This window comes from Triturus cristatus, chromosome 4_1 (genome assembly GCF_964204655.1).
Source record: "Triturus cristatus chromosome 4_1, aTriCri1.1, whole genome shotgun sequence".
NCBI lineage: Eukaryota > Metazoa > Chordata > Amphibia > Caudata > Salamandridae > Triturus > Triturus cristatus.
Window position 1 is genome coordinate 13,745,157 of NC_140585.1, and position 22,648 is coordinate 13,767,804.

At 44.8% G+C, this 22,648-nt stretch overlaps 1 protein-coding gene across 1 annotated transcript in view; it reads right to left on the minus strand.

Annotated features, from left to right (window-relative positions):
- Positions 1-7,196: 7,196 nt before the first annotated feature.
- LOC146839308 (uncharacterized) overlaps positions 7,197-22,648 on the minus strand; it is a 93,728-nt gene continuing 78,276 nt past the window's right edge. The window contains exon 4 of the mRNA XM_085651332.1: positions 7,197-10,468. Coding sequence (XP_085507458.1) covers positions 9,849-10,468 — 620 coding nt within the window. The 3' untranslated portion in view covers positions 7,197-9,848. The remainder of the gene's footprint in view (positions 10,469-22,648) is intronic.

The following is a 22,648-nucleotide window of genomic DNA, read 5'->3' on the forward strand; positions in this document are numbered from 1 at the left end:
TTGATGGTGCTGGCATCAGTAGGCCAAATCTGTGGTGTGGGATGGGGCGGTGCATTGAGTAACTTACGAGAAGTACCCTCAGGCCATGGTGAAGGCAGCAGCGTCAATGTCCACGTGAAGCGTCATTGTCGGGGATACCAGGAGTAGATATGAAGTGAGGCGTGCAATGCCATCTGGTCATGGTGCAAGCAGTGGCTCGGTGGTAGCGTCGCTGAGACCAGGGTTGCGGTGAGATGTGGGAGAGTGCTCTCTGCAATGCCAACAGGACACTGAGCCGGCAGCGGCGTCAAGTTGCTTTTTCCTCTGTGGCAACTGAAACACTCAGTTCCAGAAGCGCGTACCCAGAGGTTGGTGAAGTCTTTGCTGTTCCCGAGACTTCTTGAACAGTGGGCAAGCTGTAATTAAAGCCCGAGGAGAATCTTTGGAAAATAAGTTGCAGAAGGTTCTGTCCTGTCCTGTCCTTTCACTGCCCAGGACAGAAGCAGCCACTGCAGGCCATTACAGCATAGCACACCGCAACGTGGCAGTTCCTGCTCACAGCTTCTCCAGCTCTTCTTCTTGGAAGGTTCCTAAGTCCAAATGAGTTCCAATATTCTGGGGTCATGGCCTCAATATTTATATTGCTTTTTCAGGCAGAAGGTTTCTGAGTTCAGTACAAACCAGTTCGGGCCTCCCTGGTCCAGCTTCACTACAGGAGGTGGAGACAGCATTGTGCAGAGCAGACACAGCCTATGCAGGTAGGGGTATGCGAGTGCCTCCTCCTCCATTTCTCAGTTCTCTTGGATAAAGAATTTTGCATCCTTTCAGTATTGTTATTTTTTCAGTTTTGGAGAAGGAAGCTCGCGGTTGGGAGCTGGTACTTATTTCGAAGGTAATTTAAGGGTAGAGAGAGGTAGTTAGGTATGTAGTATGTTATTTTTTATATTGTTGTGTAATGTAGCGTACTTGTAGTAGCATGTGGAATAGCTTTAGTGTGTTGTATTCTTGATGATATGAAGTGTTGTAGGTCATTAGTTATGAGTATTTGAGTGTGTGTTTTGTAATTGGTGGTGTGTTTGAGTGAAATGTGAAGTATTACAATGTATATGTATGTGTGGGAGTGAATAATTTTTTTCTTTTTAATAGGTGCTTTTGTTCCCGATTTGGAGTTGTGTCGGAGGATGCATTCGACTTTTTTTTGTTTTTTTAAGGATATGCATATTAGTTTCATATAAACAATTATTATTATTATTATATTTATTTTTTGGGTCTCCTGGAGCGTTTCTTTTTATGCTTCTACGCTACAGAGAAATATGTAGGAGGATTTCTTTTATACAGTTGTCTTTTTCCATTTTTTGGGATTTTTAAATTGGTCGATTTTGAAGGATTTCTGTCACCTTATTCTTTTTTGGCTAATGGTCTGAAGCTACAAAACTGTGGGTGGGGAAGGTTATTTATTTCTTTGTAGTTTGATGTTTCAATTTTAGATGGACTGATGTATTTCCTATCTGTGGAGGGTTATATTAGGTTTGGTTGGTTATTTTCCATTGATTTTTGTATTATTAATTTGCATTATTTTGTTAATGTAAAAAATCTTTATAATATGTCAAATATTATCGAAATAATATTACTTTTTTTATATTTAAAAAATGTATAGAAGTTAGGTTGGTGTGTTTTTTTATGTTTGCTAAATTATTATTGGTCATAGGTTAGATTTAGAGTATGGATTTTGCAATGGCTTCAAGGTATTCTAGACCTTTTGTATTTGTCTAGAGTCTAACTTTGTATTATAAATGCTCATACATTGTTTTAGTTTCTTTAGTTAGTTTAGGGCATAGTTGTGTTATGGATTGGTCTAGTCTAAGTTTCTGGAAGCTCTGTTCTTTTTGTATAGCTTCTAGTAGTCTTAGTAGGGTAGGTTTACTTCTTCCCATTGTGGACTGGAAGGCATTTTGCCATCCTTCCACTGCGTTGTTGGTTTTGGCTTGTTGGGTTAGGGTACTATTCTACACATTCCACCATGGAATGTGGAATTTTGAATGGCACATGTGTCCAGATCTATGTAGTCTTCCTACCCAGGTATCCTCAAAATAGTCTAGTAGGGGAGATAATTTATTTTCGTTGGCTTGATATTAATAGGTTATAATTAATTCTTATTTTTTCGGAGTTTTATATAGACCGAATTTGACTCAAAGGTATCAGAGCGCTTTACATGAGCACCAGTTGCGTTACACAAGGACACATACATTTTTTTGAAAGGCACAGGGAGATTAAGTGATTTGCCCAGAATCACAGGATATTGAGCGTTGTTGACTCAAACCCAGTTCCCCAGATTTGAGGTTGACCGCCCAAGCCGTTAGGCCACATCTTCTCCCCAATAATAATGATTTGCTACTTCAGTTATGGGGACATAGGCTAGAGCAATTATTTTTTTTATTTGATATGCAAAGTGGCTATTTGTCGCATATTCTACACTTAGGGCCCTATCACGATGTCCGCCGAAGTTTCCTCCACCCTACATCTTCTCAGTCATGGGACCGACTGACACCCGATCGGCGGTCCCGACCGAATAATTAGGATATGACCAAACACTGTTCGGTCACATTCCTATACTTTACAATGGGAGCATGTATTCAAGCCGGAATACTGCTTCCTTTGTAAAATAGGAGGTGCAGTTCATCCCTGAGATGCCTGCCAAAGGGTGCAGAAATCAACAGGGGTGGAGGCCGTGCACCAATGGGGACCCTGCCGGGGGCCCCCAAAGTTGAATTCTGACAGCCTTTCTGTGTTGTAAATGCCGGCACAGAAAGGCTGTTGAAATCAGACATTGTAATCCCTTGGGATTACTGACAGCATTCCGACTGGCGGACTGGCTATCAGAGCCTGTTGGAAGTCAGTCGGAATGACCAGTCGGATTCCTTTCCAACCGCCTCTATTGTAATGAGGTGGGCGGAAAGGAATCCGACCGGCACATTACGATGCTGTTGGAAAGGCTCCGACCAACGGTCGGAACCTTTTCCGACAGCATCGTAATCAGCCCCTTAGGGTAGTGTTTTGTTGGTGTCTCCATATGCTCTGATTAAAATGGTAATATCACTCTTGTATGGCTGTGTGGGGAACATTTTTAAGAATGGCTTGTATCATTGATTGTTCAAAGATATTGATATGTTTTTGGGGGTAATAATTGTTAGTTTGCTGTTTTATTTAGGTTAGGAAGTCTACATAGGTAGTTGTTTGTTTATTAGGCAAGAGGGCTAGATGAAAGGGATATTACTGTTTTGGTATTCCCAATGGATGGTATAAAGCTGGTAAAATGGTCTGGGACATATTTTAAATGTGTCATCCATCATCCATGTTTCGCATTGTCTTTATTTAAATAGGTTTGTGGGTGTTGTAAAGATAATGCCTATTTTTTTCTAACTTTTAGTGTCATATAAAAGGAATTGTTCCTCTTTGTGAGTTATAGCGAGTTCAGGTGGAATTTCTACCTCACTGAATGTTTTTGGGGCAGGTGATGTATGAGTCGTGGCTTTTTTGGTTCTGGAAATTAGTCGTTTTAAAGTTGATATGGCAGGTAACTGATCAGTTATGTGCTCTGGGACATTGGGCAAAATGTCTTTGAGAATTTCAGTTGTGGGTGTTTGGGAGCCAGTGCTTGCTTCTTTAATATTTTCTAATACATTTCTGACTTCAATTTCAGTCACAGGAGGGGGTGGTTATGTTCCTGGACACTTATAACAGTTGTTTCTCTAGTTGTTGGCGTCCCATTGCAAGCATTTGAATAATATTTTAACATTTCCAAATTATGTGGTTAGTGGTTGATATCTCTTGGCTGTATGTGTACCCCATATAGCATAACAAAGGTTTGCCTTTTTGCGAAGAGATCAATTTTGCACCTTTTGTCATTTTCTTAATTGTACTGTAATTACATATATATGTAGAAAAAGTTAAATAAATATTAAACTCATTTTTTACATTTTAACATTTCAACATATCTGGGGTGTGTAACATTTTTGGGTTTCTTGATAACGTTTCTGTTCTTTCTTTTTTTCAGTTTGCTGCTTTTTCCTGTTGAAATAAGAATAAATGTTTAGCTACTTTGTTTAGAAATAGCATGTTTTTTAAGAGGGGAAAGCGTGTGGGTGGGGTTGGTTTAGATTTTGCACTTGTGTGTTAGTTTGCATTTAAAGTATACTTACAATATTTAGTTGGTTTTTCTTGTTTTTCTATGAAGTTGGTTTGACTGAAGTTGGGCTATTCTGTAGAGAAGAGAAAGGGTAAAGACAGAAAGAATTAATTATTTAATATTGCATTTAATTTTAATTTACTTAGGTGTTGCATTTAATTAGAGTATAGTTACTTTGTAAAGTTGGTTAGTGAATTATGTATTTAAAGAGTTTTGTTCTTCTCTGTTATAGTTTATTCGTAATTTTTGGCATTTTGTATATCGTTTATTTAATTGGTAGAAATTGTTTACTGGTTATTGTTGTTTGTAGTTTTATTTTAGTGGTTGTTATAGCGTCTGTTCAATTGTTTTGTCAGTTATGTCCTTATTTACAAAACGCTAATTAATTTTGTTTAAAGGTATATGTGGCTTTAAATGTGTTTTTATTAAAATATAAGTATTTATTTTATGTGCAATATAATTTAATTAATGTAAGAAATATTTGTATTTTTATTTTATGATGTTTATATATGCTATTTATTTTTGGTGGGTAATTTAATTGTATAAAATATGATGTGATTTTAGAATTGTAAAAATATGGTTTATTTAAAGATAACATATTTATTGTGTGATTTTTTAAAGATTTCTATATTTCTACTGTAAATGTGTGAATTTATCGTTTTATAGAGGTTATTTTTATGTGTATGCAAGATATTTAGTTATAGTCGATATATATTGTTTCGATATTTTTGTTATGTGCTATGTTTATTTAATGTTGATGATATTTTTGTCAGCAATATTTGTGAGTTTGATATTATTGATAGATCATTTTTATTGATTTGTGTATTTTTTTCATTAAGTATAGGTTGTCGATATTTTTGTTATCAATATTAGTGTGACGATAATTATGTAGGTCGATATTAGTAGTGACAATATTAGGTCAGTGAACCCTGTTCAAGAAAAGGGTTCTCAGCGTTTGCGGCATATTTAGTTGTTATAGCAGCAACCTTCTTTTCTGAAAGTTGGGTTTAAATGGAGATTTCCCCTCCTTTATCTTCACATCAGACGAGCATTGTGAGACTCTTTTCGGCTTCACGTACTCTTCCTACCTGCACTCAGATCACCCTCCTCTCTTGTACTGCTTTTCAGATGAGTCCAGCACGGAACAAGGAGAACGTGTATCAGAAATCTGATAGCTGACTAGAGCCTTGATTTTAGTGCAATCACGAAAATCGTAGCATCTCTCAGAGGGCTCCGGGGGTAGAGAACCTCCAAGGTTTACCTTTTTGTAGTTGTTTAGATTTATCCTGTGTTTTCTTTAACAAACTCAAGGGTTTGCTTGGCTTACTTGTCTCTACTAGGTATTCCAAGAACTGGTTTAGGAAGTCTGGTTCCCAAATTATTGCGTCCTAAGGATGCATACCCATCAGCAATATTTATAGGTAAGTCACATTGCCAGTCGGCTTTTGCGACCTCTGCAAGCTGCTGGTGCATAGCCAGAGATGCTGTTTTGCCTACAATGTTAGACAGAATCATTGCGGACACCACAGGAAAATTCCCCATTAGTTTCATCTCTAAATCCATCTGCCAAGACTGACAAGAATGGTGTACCATGACTGATGGTATATACAGCAACAAAGACTGTGCCCCAAGTGTTACAGTCACCTATTGCAGGAATCATTCCGTGGTGTAAGCACATAGTTAAAATTCTGTGCTTATCCATAAGAGGAAACACAGCTACGATTTGTTTTATTTTTGAAGGAGGAGGAGGAGGAGGAGGAGGAGGAGGAAGAAGCACAGCACAGCCAGGCCCTACAGACCAATCACAAACCTGCAAAGCAGCGTTGTGGTTGGTTGTGAGCGTGCCGGTTGGACGCTCAACCAGGGAATAGGAGCCTGGGCTTGTTCTCCATGCAGGCTGTAATGCAGCCTGCATGGAGGAGGGGAAAGTGCGCAATAACTGTTTGGTCAGCCCTCTCGGGTTGCCCAAACCAGTCATGTGCACTTGAGTGGGTAAACCACTCCACCCCTGCCCTGCTATGTGAGCAGAGCAGCCCCACCCACCCACACGCAGAGGAAACACAACATGATAATAGATGAAAGTTATTATCATGTTGTGTTTCCCCTTCTCACACGGCTTGAAAGCAGTGGGCGACGCTCTTCTGCCATAACGGAGGAGCCGCCACTGGGGTATGGTGTTTAACCACTTAGATCTAGGGAACATATGCGTACTGGTGCAACTATATGTGGAAGGTCGCCTCAGAACCAAATGTGATGTTCCCAATGAGGTAATGGTATTTCTAAGAGCACATATGCTCTGTATTGTGCTGGTGGTGCAAATACTGTATAGTCATGAAAAGTGTTTGAGCATCCACAGCCGGAAAATTGACCGAAGAATAAAATACTTCAAAGTGATAGCCATCATGGGCTTCAACCACGAAAATAAAATCACCACCTGCATCAGTAAGTTCATGGTATGTCACATGCGCATGGACAGCAGGTCTGCAATTACCTGCAATTACCTGCAATGACAATAGGTGCTGGTGCAGCCATAAGTAGAACAGAAATGGAATCAGATTGCAAACACAAAAATCGATTATCCTTCTAAACGTCCAAGCTTAAACAACCAACATAATTTGATGCTTCCTAAAAACTTTGTAAGATTAATCTCCAACACCACGGAAATTCCCGGTGGTACATGGAAGGGCTATTATGGACATACACAAGCACTACTAAGGAGACCCGTGTTATCGGTACCAGAACAAGCGTTGGTGGTGCCATGTTGCAGGGATTCTGTTTAGAGACAGATCTATGCCTGGGACCACAGGACGTTAGAATGTAGGGACTGAGTCACCATACCACTTTAGTACGTACGGGCCCAAATCCGACTAGCCCACAGTGCCTTACCTGCCCTCCGAACCTTACCAGAGTAACAGGTAAATTGGCACCGCAGAATACAACTCTCTAGCCCCAGGGCAACCATGGAAACAGATACTCACCTTTCGTTCTCTCACTCATGCATGTCCATAATAAACAAAAAAAAGACACAAGGAAAGTTTACAATATTTATTGAAACTATCGTGCTCTATCATGAAGCAATTGTGCTGCAATTAGGAAACAGAGACAGCTGAGCAATGTAATTAGCATTACGAGCAAACTATACACAATAAAAAGCCCTCCCATGGCGAATGATATATCTGCCTAAGACTATTCTCACTACGTGAACACAGTGCTATATCAGAGATCTCTGGGATTAAAACCGGCCCCCATACCTGACATTTATAATTAGGTGGTCTGCATCTCAGGTTGCGCAAAGCTAGTGCGTCCGTCCCGGGACCTTCCCCTCTGCAAGAATCCTCCTCTCTGTTTTCAAAAGGCAGGTCTTGGTGTATATGATAAGAGGTGCCTCACATGAGAACAGCAGCTGTTCCTCTGTGTTGTGTCTAAATACCAAGCAGTGTTGCTAACTGATCACAGAAAAAACCAGGCATGGTGTTGATCGACCTTGTATGAAATATTCAGACCGATACCCAGTAGTAGAACAGAATAATAAAAACATGTACAGCGTATTTCTAAAATAATATCGTGACACAAAAAGAAGCGTGCAAAGCGACCTAAAACATGCAGTTAGGCTAAAATAAGGGAGAACTCAGTGGGCCCTAAAGGGAACTCATCACACATGGTCACTGATGACCACGGGTGAATCTTGTGGGGGGGGGGGGGGGACACAGCGTTCACCAGGATGCTTCACGACTCCATACACTAGTGCTGTTGCTTCGATATAATAGTTTGGAGGCAAGCCTCGTGCACTCACAGATGGCACTGAGTCCAGAGTAATCAGACTATTTTAAGCCAACCAATATGCTCAGTGAAGGAAAAGGTCCAAGGAACAAAGGTGTTCCCATAGCAATTACACTATTAAACTTCAAAAGTTGTCTTCTGAAACATCAACAGTGCAAATTGTACTTGTAACGCTTGCACTACTCTAATAAACACAGTGATTGTGCGAACCACACATTGGAATGCCTCGCATCTGAGGGACTAGTGGTGGAAGAGCTGCAGGGGAGGGTAAGTTCCTTCCCACCCTCTTCCTGGACAGACTAATCACCAAGATAGAAAACAGACACTCTGAACGTACTGATGAGTTTGAAGTATCTTCTGTCTCATCGCCACATGAAACAGACAGGCAGATTGTTTATTAGCAAAGTTTTATTGCATAAAATAAGACATTCTTAGCACACAGCTCACTGCGACAGTGTATCTAGTCTAATTGTCAATCTCACCCCTCACACTAGAACAGGACCACAACTGACATAACAAAACACATCACTGCATTTGTTGAAATAATTCCTACACTATCTTTACCTGACCCTCTGCTCTGTTTTGTAATGTAAGGAACTTAGGGGTTGATTACGATGTAGGGCGGATCGCCACCGCCTGCATGGCGGTGGCGATCTGCCCTACATTTCCCTCCGCCCGCCACCCATTTCCCCCCGCCATATTAGTATGGTAGGGGGGACCCCGGCGGATGGAAAGACCATCCGCCGGTTTTCCGCCGGTCAACCAGTCGGAAAAGGGGTTAGATATGGTGGCGGTGTCTGCTAGACACCGCCATCCATATTAGCATGGGTGCGGGATTTTGCTGTTGGGGGCCCGTTGCGGGACCCCAGGGCATTGGGGGGTAGGGGGTGAACATGGGGGGTACCTATGGTACCCCCCTACATTGTCATGGACAAGGTGACAGGCACCACACAGTGTCTGTCACCCTGTGCATGACAATGCACACAGTGCATTCCCAGCATTGTGGCGGGCGGTGCTGTGAGCACCGCCCACCACAATGCTGGGAATAGAGGATGCCACCGCCATGGTGGCATCCTAATTGCAGGTGCGGGACCACCACACCACTGGCGGCCGGTCCCAGCACCGCTAGGGTGGCGGGCAGACGAAAGTCCGCCCCCCATTCTAATCGTCCCCTTAGATTTTAGGTATTAAATCCTCACCAAAATGAACCATCTCAAAACTGAATCGTGAAATATTTTTGAAAGTTGAAATTTCAGAATAATTTGGTTTGTGCCACCTTTGTATGTTGTTAGAATCTACACAGCCATGCATTCTGTTTTGTTCTGATCTCTCTGCCTGGATGGTCTCTTGTGAATGCTTAAACAACGAGTCTGAAGATACTGATAAGAAGTAGATGCTTCTATTTTAGTGTTGAAGGGAGTTTTTATTTTTCATCCTCAAGTGGTTATTGCTTAATATTTCATCTACACATTTATTTTGCTCTTTTGCCCAGGTTTTCAATCATTTTTTGTTGGGTCCTAGGAGTTATTTTTGCTCCACACTTGGTAACATTTCATCACCCTTGCAAACTTTCATGTGTATCTAAAACATTTCATTCACAGTAAAGCAATTCCCCCTGAAGTTCTTTGCTTAGTGGAGTGAAGCAGAAGGGCCAACCTTCTGTTTGGAGACGCTGCAGATATTGAAGTTTGTCCGTCAACTTAAAGCTCTTCTGACATTCAGAGGAAAGCGAGGACCTCAGCCCTGATGGTTTCCAAGACATCATAGAAGGTCTAATTTCAGCTGTAAATTCTTAGATGACATAAAAAATATCAGATTTCTTTTTTTAAATGATGCTCCGTTTGCAGTGCTTGAGACGGCTTCTATCTTGTATGTGTTACTTGATGTTGCTGACAAGCCACCTTTAATTTAAAACTATTGTCATATCCTGTGCTGCAACATAGCCTTTTTCTGTGTGTGTTCTCTGATGTCCTACAAGGCGTTCCTTACGGTTAAAGCTCTTGCCACACACAGTGCAGTGATAAGGCCTCCATCCTGTGTGTAAGGTGTAATGGCGTAAAAGGTTCCCCCTTCGAGTAAAGCTCTGTGAACACACACTGCAGTGATGAGGTTTCTCTCCTGTGTGTATTCTGTGATGTTGTATAAGACTTGTCTTCTTAGTAAAGTTTTTCTCACAGATATTGCAGTGAAAGGGCCGCTCTCCACTGTGAGTTATTTCATGTGTTGCCTTATCTGCAAACTTGAGTTCATGCTCGGTGTAGGGATACCGTTCTGCGTGTGTTTGTTCGTGCATTAAAAGATGCGTCTTTCCAGTAAATGTCTTCTTATACTCAGCACAGGCATAGGCTCTTAGGCCGGTGCGTATTCTTTTGTGCCTTGCAAGTAGTGTTTTATTGTTAAAATTCTCACTCCTGTGTATTCTTTGGTGTTTTCTTTCATTCATTTTATAAGCAAAATTCTTCCTTCCTCCAGAAGCTTTAAGTTTCTCTTCCCCATTCATACTTTCTGTCTGCGACTGCCGTGCTGCAGAATGAAAAGGACACTGAAAATTATACATGGGAAATATTTCTTGAAACAAATGCTCTGTTGTAATTTGTGAATGGTGGACAGTGATATCCAGGAAGAACGGAAAACGTTACTACCTGTAACCAATTGTTTGCTGCTTGTAGTACTACAGTTCACACGTGGTGCACGTTCTCCCCGTCACGTGTAGGGTTCTGAATAGTACAACATGTTTACTTCAAAGGGGAGAGGAGTTGGCCTAACGGCTAGGGCGCTCGACCTCGAACATGGGGAACTGGGTTCGAGTCTCGATAATGACGCTGAACATCCTGTGATTCTGGGCAAATCACTTAATCTCCCCGTGCCTACCAAAACAAGCATTGGCATAGCCAATAGGTCTCGCCTTTGGGACCTTGTAAGTGTTTTGCCATGCAACAGTTGTTGTTGTACCAAACAAATTGTGCTGCATAAATAAATACTTATAAGGTCCCAAAAGCGAGACGTATTGGCTATGCCAATGCTTGTTCTTTGTAAAGAAATAGATGCTTGTTTCTATTTCTTTACTTTTGCTATAATCGCGGCACCGGCGCTTTATTTTTAACATTAATAGTAAAGCGCCGGAGCCGCGATTATACCAAAGGTAAAGAAATAGAAACAAGCATCTATTTCTTTACTTTTGCTATAATACATACAAAGAAAAAAGCTGGGGGGAAAAATGCTACCGCCGGCCACAGCCTGCAGTGCAAGCGCGCGCCCGCCCGCGCACATGCACTGCATGCTGTAGCCGGCGGTAGCATTTTTTGAAGCCCTCCTTACATAAGGTCTCCGCCAGACCAGCGCAAGCGCTGGGTCAGGCTCGACCTAAAAAGGAATGTGTGTCCTCATGTAACGGAACTGGTGCTATGTAAAGCGCTCTGATACCCGATTCGGGTCAGGTTCGCGCTATATAAAACTCTGCCAAAAAAAAGTTTCGATTTGGAGAACGATTTATAATCCCATTGACGAAATAGATAATGCATCAGCACGCAGACTCCAACTTAAATTATTGTGTTGTTTCTCTGTAAATAGAGGTATGTGTACTATAAAAAATAAACTGCTTAGTGAAACTGAGCAACCTATATACCATGGTTTTCCACCGAGTAGCTCGAGGCCTGGTATTCCAAGTCCGTAGCGCCCCGATGTGCTGCCCAACCTAGTGAATGAGACGCATTTGTTTGAATTTGGCATGCTTCCAGATTGGAAAAGGATATATTTAAAAGCACAATGTGCTAATTTGCAGAATTTATAATCTGATGTTTGCAGACAAATATAATTAAGTCTGATAGTTAAATGTTAATCCAATCCAGATGTTTTTTCTCTGGGGCCTGGGGGCAGTGTGCATATGACTGCCGTAACACCGAGGCATTCAGAATGACAATTCATAAAGCGGTTTGTGACCTTATTCTTGGTGAATATTCCTGATGTGCTCAGCTGGACACTGCTAGCTAATGTTTGAGAATGGATTATTGTCTGAAGTGGTCCCCACAGTAACACTCAGAATTTGTGTTAGAAGCGGAGGAAGATTTTTATTGAATATAAGTAGTTCTTACTAAAGAAAAGGCCTTATATAACAAATAAGGTGTCGGCCGAGCCTCATTGTTAGGATGGTCTGTAGTACTGGATGCGCTGCGGGTTCGCCCTCTGAAAGGTCCCAAAGGATGTGACGTGTGACTGAACTGTCTGTGTAGGACGAATTGTCCAGGATGGAGATCATTCTCCTCAGCCAGTTGGTTCAAGGGGAGGAGATGGCCTTCGACAAAGAAGTCACCCGCAGTGAGTACCGAGTGGTCTACCCAGACCCTCATGTCCCCAACACTGTAGAACCGGGGTCTCGGGGAAGACCGACTAGAGGTAAATTTGGGGTGCTTATTGGGGTCCCCCAAGAGAGGCGGTGTATCCTGGCCATGCATGTCTTTGCCACTTGCAGGGGCCAGGGGAATGGAGGTAGGTGTAAGTCCCAGAGCTTAGGTATCGACAGGGACCTGAGCTCGGTACTGGCTTTGTCTAGAGAGTGCACAGATAATCAGCGGGACAACCATTGGAACTAAGCTGCCAGAAAGTATGGCTTGAAGCCTCCCTGGTCCATCTGCAGCTATAATTTGACAAGGGTGATTCGTTTGCGTCTAGTTCCCCACATCAGTGTGCGGAGGAGAGAGTCTAATTCCTTGAAGAAGGAGTATTGTGATATGACCGGGAGGTTCGCAATAAAATATAGAAGGCGGGGCAGAATGTGTATCTTTGCGAAGGCGAACTGGCCTACTTATGGGGGCTAAAGGAAGGGACTGCAAGAAATGCATCTAGGTACGGATTCCTCCCAGGGCCTTGCGGATTCAGGGTGTCTGGATCGACACGCATCTGTAAGTGACCAGTGGTGCGCCCAGATTTCGAAGCAATCTGCCTGCACATGTAGGGGCAGTGAGGCATGGGACCTATCCAGCGCCATGTCGAGCAAACAATTTTGGTCTCCACCTAACAGCCATGGTAACGTGGTCTTAGGGCGAGTTGGGTGTGTAGATGCTCCCGAGGAGTAGTGTTAGACTCGGGAGTCTCTGGTTGGCGCAAGGTTGCCCTTGTGTCAAGCAGGAACCCTCTCCTCTACGTCAGGGCGCAGGATAACCCCTCGTGAATGACCCTTGCTCACCCTCTAGGTGCGTGGCGTGAGCAGCCAAGGCGATTCCTCAAGCGTTGTTGGTTAAGCACTTACAATCACACACACAGTAAATACATCAATCCCCCCAGAAACGGACACCAGACTTGGATATGTAGAAAAATACGCTTCTTTATGTAAAAATAGGAATATATATCTCAGCAGACTTATCACAAGACCAATAACGTTTTCGCTATGCCACCAGGTTGTAAAGCAGGCAAATGTTCTTTGTTCGTAGCTTCAAATGGATACTTTGTAGTCTCTCGCAAATGTTACTTGTGGTTCCAGTACTCACAGAGATCGTCACCTGCGAACGGGGAAATAAGGCGAAGCGGGCCCCTAGCCCGATACTGGAACTTCTTCAGTGATGGGGAGAGTCGGCACAGGTCGGTGCGACTCTCAGCTTGGGAAGTGGTCTTGGGTCCTTGGTCAGCGGGTGTGGGCAGGTAGGCAGGCGCGGCCAGCGACCCTCAGCACGGCGGTGCAGGGGGGGTCTCCACAGCGGGGGCGGCGCGGCCTGAGGTGTCCGGGGATAGCGAAGCGGGGTCACAGGGCACGGTCAGTGCAGCTGGATGACCCGGCGTAGATCACAGTCGTCGGACGGTTTCCGGCGGGAGGGGTGATAGCGCGTTCAGCGCGCTCCAGTGGCAGGCGGTGACAGGGGCGCAGGCGGCCTAGCCCGGGAACAGAGAGCGGCTCGGGACGGAGCGGGGCTCTCACGGGGCTGCGGCAGGCGAGCTGAGTGTCACGGCCCTAGGAGGGGCGATGAGGGGCGCAGTCTCTTTCCAGCGGGATGCACACACGGCTCGAATCGGAGGACGAGCAAAAGCACAGAGAACCCACTGGCCCTGGGGTTCAGTTCAGGGGGCAAGCTCAGATCAAGCCCTTGGAGAATGTTCAAGCACAAAGCAGCAAAGTCTTCTCAGTAGTCTCTTCCTCTCCTTTCTCAGCAAGGCAAGAAGCAGGCCAGCTCCTCCAGCGTCTTCTTCTCCTTCTAGTCGGGCAGAGGTTCTTTGTGGTAAAACAGGATTCTGATTTCTTAGGAGCCAGGCTCCTACTTTTATACCGTGATTCTTTTGTTCTTTAGCGCCAGGGGGCCTGGGCCTGGCTCAGTCCAGTTCTGGAGCACTTTGTTATGGTGACTCTGCTCTTTCCTTTCAGCAGCAGGGCAGAGACATCAGCCGCTCCACAGGGGGCGGCGCCGGCAGAGCACAGGTCTATTCAAGAGTTAAGGTGTACTCCTCCCACCCATCCTGGTGTCATCTCTCTACCCACCACCTGGCAGCCAACCTGTCTCTGGGGATTCCCCAACCCTGCTCCTTACTGTTGCTAGGCAGAACACACACACACACAGCAGAGGCGGACTGAGATGGCCAGGTCAGTAAATACTAACTTTCTAAAAGTAGTATTTACAAACCCAGGATATTAAAATAAACTTGACTACAAGAAGTATTTTATTATTCTGAGTTCAGGCATACTAAACTCGACATTCTACCATGCTCTCTGAGTCCACTGGGGTCACAGCGTGTAGTGACTCCAGCAGCCCATTCTGGCCTATGGAGAGCAGGTAGCCTTCAATAGTGAAAAACGAAGATGGCTGTAATTCACTACTAAGACATGCCACACACATCAGGGCATGTCCTACCTTATGCCTACAATGCACCCTGCCCGTGGGCCTACCAGAGGGGTGGCTAATATGTAGGTAAGGGAAGGTTTAGGGACTGGCAAGTGGGGGCACTTGCGCAGTCAGCGCGACGGTCCCAGATCGCGCAGAGGGTCTGCGGTGGCAGACCCTAGACACATTTTACACGGCCGCTTTCTGTGGGTGGCGCAACCAGCGCTGCAAGCCCACCAGCAGCATTGGCATTCACAAGCCCTGGCACCCCTGGTGCACTTTACTGGGGACTGACAGTGAATCCAATAAACCAATCATGAACATCAATTACAGGTACACTTTACCTAGGGAGCACTTGCACTGCGGCACGGATTAGCCGTGGCGCAGTGTCCTGAGCGGACAACACCAGCAAAACAATCGAGGCACACCATCAAAAAGTGGAAGGGAAACTCACGCCAAGGTGCCAGGTCTAACAAGTAGCGGATGGCCATCTAAGCTGCCTTCAAGTAGTGCATAGTGGCCTTTCCCTTTGATTATTACGTTTGTTTCCTGGAAGGGGTCTCCTATAATAAGACGATTTGCACCTTCTGATGCCGGATATATGAGTATACTGCGTAGAGCTTTCTGGTGGTATGCATGCCTCGGATGTTCAAGGTGAGGAAAAGAATGTCAGCTGGGGAGGCCATAACGATGTGTGGATGGTGTGAGTACCAGAAGTGGGGTGGCCACCCTGAGGCAGTGACACCGCAACTCCTTGCCATTATCGAAGGAACCACAAAGGGCCCATCCACCAGGGAAGTGTTTAAGGGGAACTGTGTCAACTTAGGGATTAAAGTATCCCAATGCTGAGGGCCTGATACAACAGGTAGTACTCCAAAACAAGGCATGTTTGTTGTGCCCTAGTGTATCATGGTGGTGAGGTTACTCGTTGGTGTGTAGCCATATTGGCCTTTGAGGGTCAAGGGACGAAGCATGCCAGTGTTGGTGGGTGGCAGCTGGTGGTCTCGGCATCCAATGTCGGTTTTTCACATGAGGTGAGTGCCATGGCGGAGGCTCTGAGTGGAAGAAATGTGTATGGGTAGTTTGATTATGGTGTGCCAGTGAGGGGGACCTCCACTTCGGTTGTGGTGCGCATAATGCTGGATAGGAATATTAAGGAAAGTCAACCACATTAGATAATCTGCAATGGGGTTCCAAAGGTACAATGTTCAAATAGGATTATCAGCTGCCTGTGGCATTACCAGTGGGGGAGTCTGCAAGCCATTGTGTGAGTCTTCGGACTGGGGAGTGTCTCTGTGGTTGTGGGGTTAGGCCCCAGGTTAGCAGCAGCCTGCTGAGCCCACCTTCGGCCTGCAATTATCTGCTCCAGATTAGGATACACGGGTCTCGTGTGATTTACCCTGCCACTGGCTTCGCGGCCGGGGGGGCCCAATGTGGGCTTGGCGCAGTCAGCTGCTCATTCTCCCTGATGTTGCACAGCCCAGTCCCAGACCTTCCTGGGGTTGGTGAAGAAGATGGCGGTGCTGCCAGACATTATCTTGAGGAGCGGTGGGACCAGTAGCGAGTGCTGCACCCCTGTTGGCAGAGGCGCCACTTGATTTCCAGGAAGGAGCAGCGCCAGCGATGAACCTCCTGGTTGTAGTCAGGAAACCTATACAGGAGTATGAGGATAGAAATTGTTGCACTCCTTAAAGTGTTCAGAAAAGATGCACTGTGTATCTTACTTTTTGTTGAGCAGAGCTGGGTGCAGGCGGATACTACCCACTGATCGAAGGCGTTATTACCTATCCACACAATTGCGTCATCCTAGAAAAGCACAACGTCCCCAATTTGCACTCCAATTTGAGAAATGTGCAACTTGTATACGCTTATTTAATTAATCATTCAATTTGTAATCATTCTGTAGTCAATTTCATGGATTGTAGATCATTCACGCATTCATGTTCTTAGTGTTAGAACATCACACTTTAGTTGAAGCTTCCTATGCATTTAATAGGAATCCCAATCTCTGACAAGAAATGAGCAGAATGAGTCAACAGCATGATAATCCTCGGAAGGTTTACCTGCAGGATTCAATTTCTAATTTACATTTAGGCGACCTCGGCAACAAGCAATAATTGTGCTTATAAAACAAGCCAAGGTAATTTCACTCAGAGGACTTTTTTCAGTTTGAGAAGGTGAACGGTGAAGGGATGATTTTACCATCAAATGCTAAGCAGTGGATGAAGAAAAAGTCTGACAAAATTTAAATTGATTCATTTTAACTTCATGCATCGAATGTACCAGATACCAATTCTTTTGAGTACAATTTATCCGGCCAGATGTTCTGGGTACCCGAGATGCAGGATAGCTGGAGCATGCTTTCTCCATTTAGCCTGGACCTGTGTGAAGGAGTCACAATTCTAGTTTGATATTACAATGAGGTTAGAAAGGGCAACCAACATTTACTTGGCTCTCTTCTGAGCATTGTTTTTTAGGATGTATCAGGCATGTTGTGACAATGATCAAAAATAATGTTTGATACCTGAACAAGCACCAAGTAAAACTATATCCTCACTGGAGACATCTGAAGCATCACAGCCATGGATCCTTAAGTTAAGGCTGAAACTCTATTACACATCAGATAAACAGAAAATACAAGATGGCAACCATTCAGTGACCATTAGGTTGGCGGTCTAGTTCTTCTCCACAGCACAACCCATCAGAATTTCCTTTGCACGCAGTCTAGTTTAGAGGTGCGCATTTCAACTGACTTTGTGAGCGGTGAGCAGTGTCTTGTCAGCACTATTGTTCAGAGTGGATTTTTTGCATTATTTGGCTTTTTCAAGTACCTGCCCCATTATTTAAACAGTCTGCATGCCTGGGGTATTCCCCATTACCTTTTGGTTCTATTGCTTAAAGAGTTAGAAGTGCATGAGTTTTGACCAGAACTGTTTCCAGATCATTTTCAATTGACTCTCTTTATTTTCACACGTTGTGCTGCTCGCGCATGTGTGGCGGCCATTTTGATTGCCTCCCGTGATCAGAGACTTAAGCTGAACGCGTGAAGACGGGTATATCTTCTTCTGTGTCCCGGCCCTTGTGCTCAGCTCCCAATTTACGCCCTGCTGCCTTTGCTTATGCACAAGGTTGGATACATTTTCATTTACCTAGAGTACTCAGTGCAGGCCCTCCCTCCACTCTCTATTGAACATTAAGTACCTTGAATTACTGTGCCTGACTTGGGGTCTGGATCACTGCTCCCCTTGATTGCTCCTTATTGAGGTTTGATTGTTACTCTAAGTTTTTTTTTACCCTCTTGGGACAACGTTACCTCTGCTGTGCAGACGCCTTCATTAAAGCTGAATATTATGAAGACGGGTAATATTGTGGGGCTCCAGCTGGGTCTCTGGAGCAAGACCTGGAGGACGCTTTGGATGTTGGGGTGCAGCATTCGGTCAACAAAGCCCTGGTAAGGGCCATTGCGCCTTTATAACACCATCTCTGTCGTTCTGCTGAGCAGCAGGGTTGACTGCCGACCCCTCCCTTGCGTACCAAGACCAATGGAAAGCCCCTAGGGGTCCCTATGCCGCAGACTTTGAGAGGTTGTGCAACTCTCTCACCTCAGCTCATGACTATAGTGCCTCTTCCTCTGCCCCTGTACCCGATCCATTCCAGGATGATGATTCTAGCTCTGTGTCGGACCAGAACTCAGACCATGAAGAGGAGCCTGGCCCTAGTAAGCGCAAACGCAAAGAGCAGCATGTAGATGCCATTCCTCAGGCCAAGCTATTTACATTTGAGCCTTCTGAAATTGTACATCCAAAATAGACGGCATTGCTCTCTCCACAAGAAGTGGCAGACTATGTTCAGCCACATATCCGACAGGCCTCTGATACGGTTGTGCCAGCTCGGCTACGTCCGAGTGTCAATGGCCAGATTTTCCTAGCGAGGTCGCTGAGACCCCGGAGGTTGATCCTACTCTTGTCACGTACCTGAAGAAATATTCTAAAGATCCATAAAAAGGGATTGATGAGGCTGGCGCTCATGCCAGGATAACCTGCTGGACATGTTGGGGTCCTTTATCATAGATCCTGGAACTGGATTTCCATGTCAAAGAGTCAGCCATGTCCATTGACCCTGCTGAATTGATAGGTTGGGCGCAACATGCGACCTGTCAACTTAGCAACGTTCACTGTGACATTTCCATGAGAGGCGCAGGTCCATTCACCTTAAGCTGAATCACAAATTCACTGAACTTGCATCTTCGGAATTGGGTCATATGGCACAGGGCCTCTAGTTTGGCCAACCTTTCTTAAAAGAAATTTCCAAATTTGGGGCAACCTTTAGCAATTTGGATAAAGCACAAGGGTCGCTCAGCAAGGTCTCCCATCCAGTTTTGGACAGGGCCAGAAGTTTTAGTGGGTGCACGTTCAGCCGTGGATACCAACAAGGCCCGCAGAAATCAGCAAAATAAAGGTGGCAACCAAGACTCCAACAACCCCACCTTCTATCCCTTCCGCCGCTCCAACAGAATAGTTTCCGGAGAGGACACTATGGAGGCTCTCAATGTTCCTCCCAAGATTCTGGTACCGCAGGTGAGACCAATTCTGTTTTCAGATGTGAAGCTGGGGGGCAGGATTCAAGCTTTCCTGCACATTTGGCAAACACTTACTGGTACTCTACAGTTCCCTGAGGCAGACCTTCCCTCCTCCAGTGATGTCTTTTTGCCAATAAGAGTGAAATTTTATCTGCTCTGAAATTCATAACCTTCTTCAAAGGGTACCATAGAGGTCTCACCCCTTTACCCCCACGTGTTTCTTAGTTGCAGCTTCTTGTTGGAAAAGAAGAGTGGCGGTTCTCGTCTAGTGTTGAATCTCAAGGGCTTCAATGGTTGGGTTGTTTACTGCCATTTCAAGATTGAGGGTATCCATCTATAGCAGGATATTCTTCAGGAAGGGGATTGGATGGTTTCCTTGGATTTGAAGGACGCATACCTTTCCGCTCCCATTTTCCACCCCACAGATGCTTTCGGCAGTTCCTTTGGCAAAGCATTTGTTAAGAGTACAAAGTCCTTCCCTTCGGTCTCTTCTCCGCCCATTTGGTGCTTTACGAAGCTCCTTCGGCTGGTGGTAGAATCCCTGAGAGCTCGAGGGGTGCGTCCGATTATTTATTTTGATGACTTTATTCTCATGGCTCAATGCCCTCAGTTGGTTATCATGATTACTTATATGTAATGTTTAGGAGAAGAGAATATAATTCAGTGAAAGAGGCATATTAAGTTTACTTCCAGTATTCACTAGGACAGCAGCTAGTCGTCAGAGTTGACATGCGATTTTGTTCTGGGAGCAGAGTCGTTTGTATTTCTGTGACAACTGATCATAGACAATTCTTTTCTTAAAAAAGTGATGTGAAAATGTAATTGTTGGGAGGATCCATAGACAACTGTATGTTATATCTTTTCGTGTTCCCTCATTATAGGTGCAGACAACAAGTACTATTAGGAAATCACAAATGGCTGTCCCTCTGGTAAGTGCCTGAACTAGAGATGGGTTGCAGAAAACGTAAAATCACTGACTCCAAAGGCAGTCTCTCTTTTAAAACCTTCCCCACTACAGGTGCATAGTACAGAAAGATACTGAGATATGAGGTAGGAGGGAATTGTGCCATTCATCTGCTCCTGTGGAATCTCCCAACGCTTTGACAGGATTTATCATACGTTCTAAAAGAACAAAATGCAATACAAGTTTTCAACTTTAGCTTTACTGTTAGCAGAGAGATGTATACCTATAAGCTGGCAGAGTACATGGGGCCCAAATGTTGGATTATGGGCTAGAGATACAATGGAGTGGGCCTTGGTGGAAGAGATTCATATTAGACACACCAGGATAGGTAAAAAACTGGCAGAATATTTGATTATCTGGACTGATGTAATGCAGACATTCCCCACTACAGGTGCATAGTACAGAAAGATACTGAGATATGAGGTAGGAGGGAATTGTGCCATTCATCTGCTCCTGTGGAATCTCCCAACGCTTTGACAGGATTTATCATACGTTCTAAAAGAACAAAATGCAATACAAGTTTTCAACTTTAGCTTTACTGTTAGCAGAGAGATGTATACCTATAAGCTGGCAGAGTACATGGGGCCCAAATGTTGGATTATGGGCTAGAGATACAATGGAGTGGGCCTTGGTGGAAGAGATTCATATTAGACACACCAGGATAGGTAAAAAACTGGCAGAATATTTGATTATCTGGACTGATGTAATGCAGACATTCTCTATACCCGAGAATCATGACACACAATAAGGACCCCCTACACGATGATACTTTGTTTGTGATTGAGATGGAGGTGGGTTGATGCGACACTACAGCCAAGTAAAGTTCTTTATACACTCCTGTTGAATAGATGTATTGTGCAAGTAACCTGCTGCTAGTCGAGAGGAGCGCCTAAGTACCATAAATGTTTTATAGAATGATCTCAGTGGGTGATTCAGGTTCGTGCAACAATCGTTATTAATGTCACACAATACTGTGTGTTCAAGGCATGTGTATTGTAGGAGAGTGGCATCTGCTTCACATGGGTACCCCCACTTTTTGCTGGTGTTTCACTGTTTTTCGACCTTAGTCTGGCTGCGGCCCTGCTAATCAGGACCACAGCCTAGCTGCTTCCTCTCTAAAATGGTTCCCATGTACATTGGGTACATATCTAATTGGATTCTGGAGTGCCTTATAAGCCCCTAGTATATGGCATACTATGTACCTAGAGGTCTACCAGGGGCTGCAGCATGTATTATGCCACCCCTGGGAAGCACTCCAAAATGGCACCACAGGTCTGCTACTGCAGCCTGGGTAAGGGTGTGCTTGCACCCCTTACTGTGGTATAGGCTACCTATATCACTACCCTATACAGACACATATAAACCTATAAGTCACTCCTATGGCAGGCCTTGACAATCCTGAAGGCAGAGTGCTTGGTTTTATGTGAGAGGGTGCCCAAGCATGAGCGGAGCCCCTCTGCAGCTTTCGGAAATACTTCCTTATGGCTGTTCTGTGATACAGCCATACCATATACTCTTAAGTGCATTATACCCTCGCAGTAAATGCTAACTTTGGAATGGCTGCATCAAAACATGTCGTGTTTGGTGTCAAACGCTTTGGAATACTACCCCCCCCCCCCGCCAGTTCTGGCGGCGGGGGTAGCATTCCACCCTTCTAGAGGGATAGACATGTTCACACTGGCTAAACCCGGTAGGACTTTCCTGAGCCCTGGCATCAGAAAATGGATGCCTCTGCCACAGACACAAGTCTGGCCTCCTGCTGCTGACCGAAACTCCGGCAGGGGAGGCCTGGACAATAGGTTTCCTGTCGAAGGGAGGTGTGACCACCTCCCCAAACAGGCTGATGTGTATTGGGGCTGGGCGGGAGCACTTTCTGGTGCTTTGAAGTCCTGCACTGGGGGCACGTTTGGTATCCCTGTGCATAGCCCAGTTCAAACCGGTTGCAGGGGCTACCTGCCCCTGCTCTGGCGCGAAACTGGACAAAGGAAATGGGTGTAACCACCCCTCTTTCCAAGCCCACCCATAGGTGGGGCCTTAGAGTTAGTCCATCCCCTAAACTTACTATAAGTATAGGAATCCAGTCCCTAGGACTTTAGATTACCCTGGACAAAACTCTGCAACATATATCCTGGACCTTCGGTGTTCTACTTTAACTAGAAGACTGAAGAAATCTCCCTTGGGGTCAAGGAGTGACTTCCCTGCTTGGCAGGCACCAAAGAAGCAACTGACCGGTCTGCAATTCTGAAGCTCCCGCTGGACGCCGAAGTCTCTGCATCCCCAGAGGTGGATTTCCAGACTTCCCCGAGCAAAGCTGAGGCCCGTGGCTATCGTGGGTGACGTGGAACCGTGACCCCTGG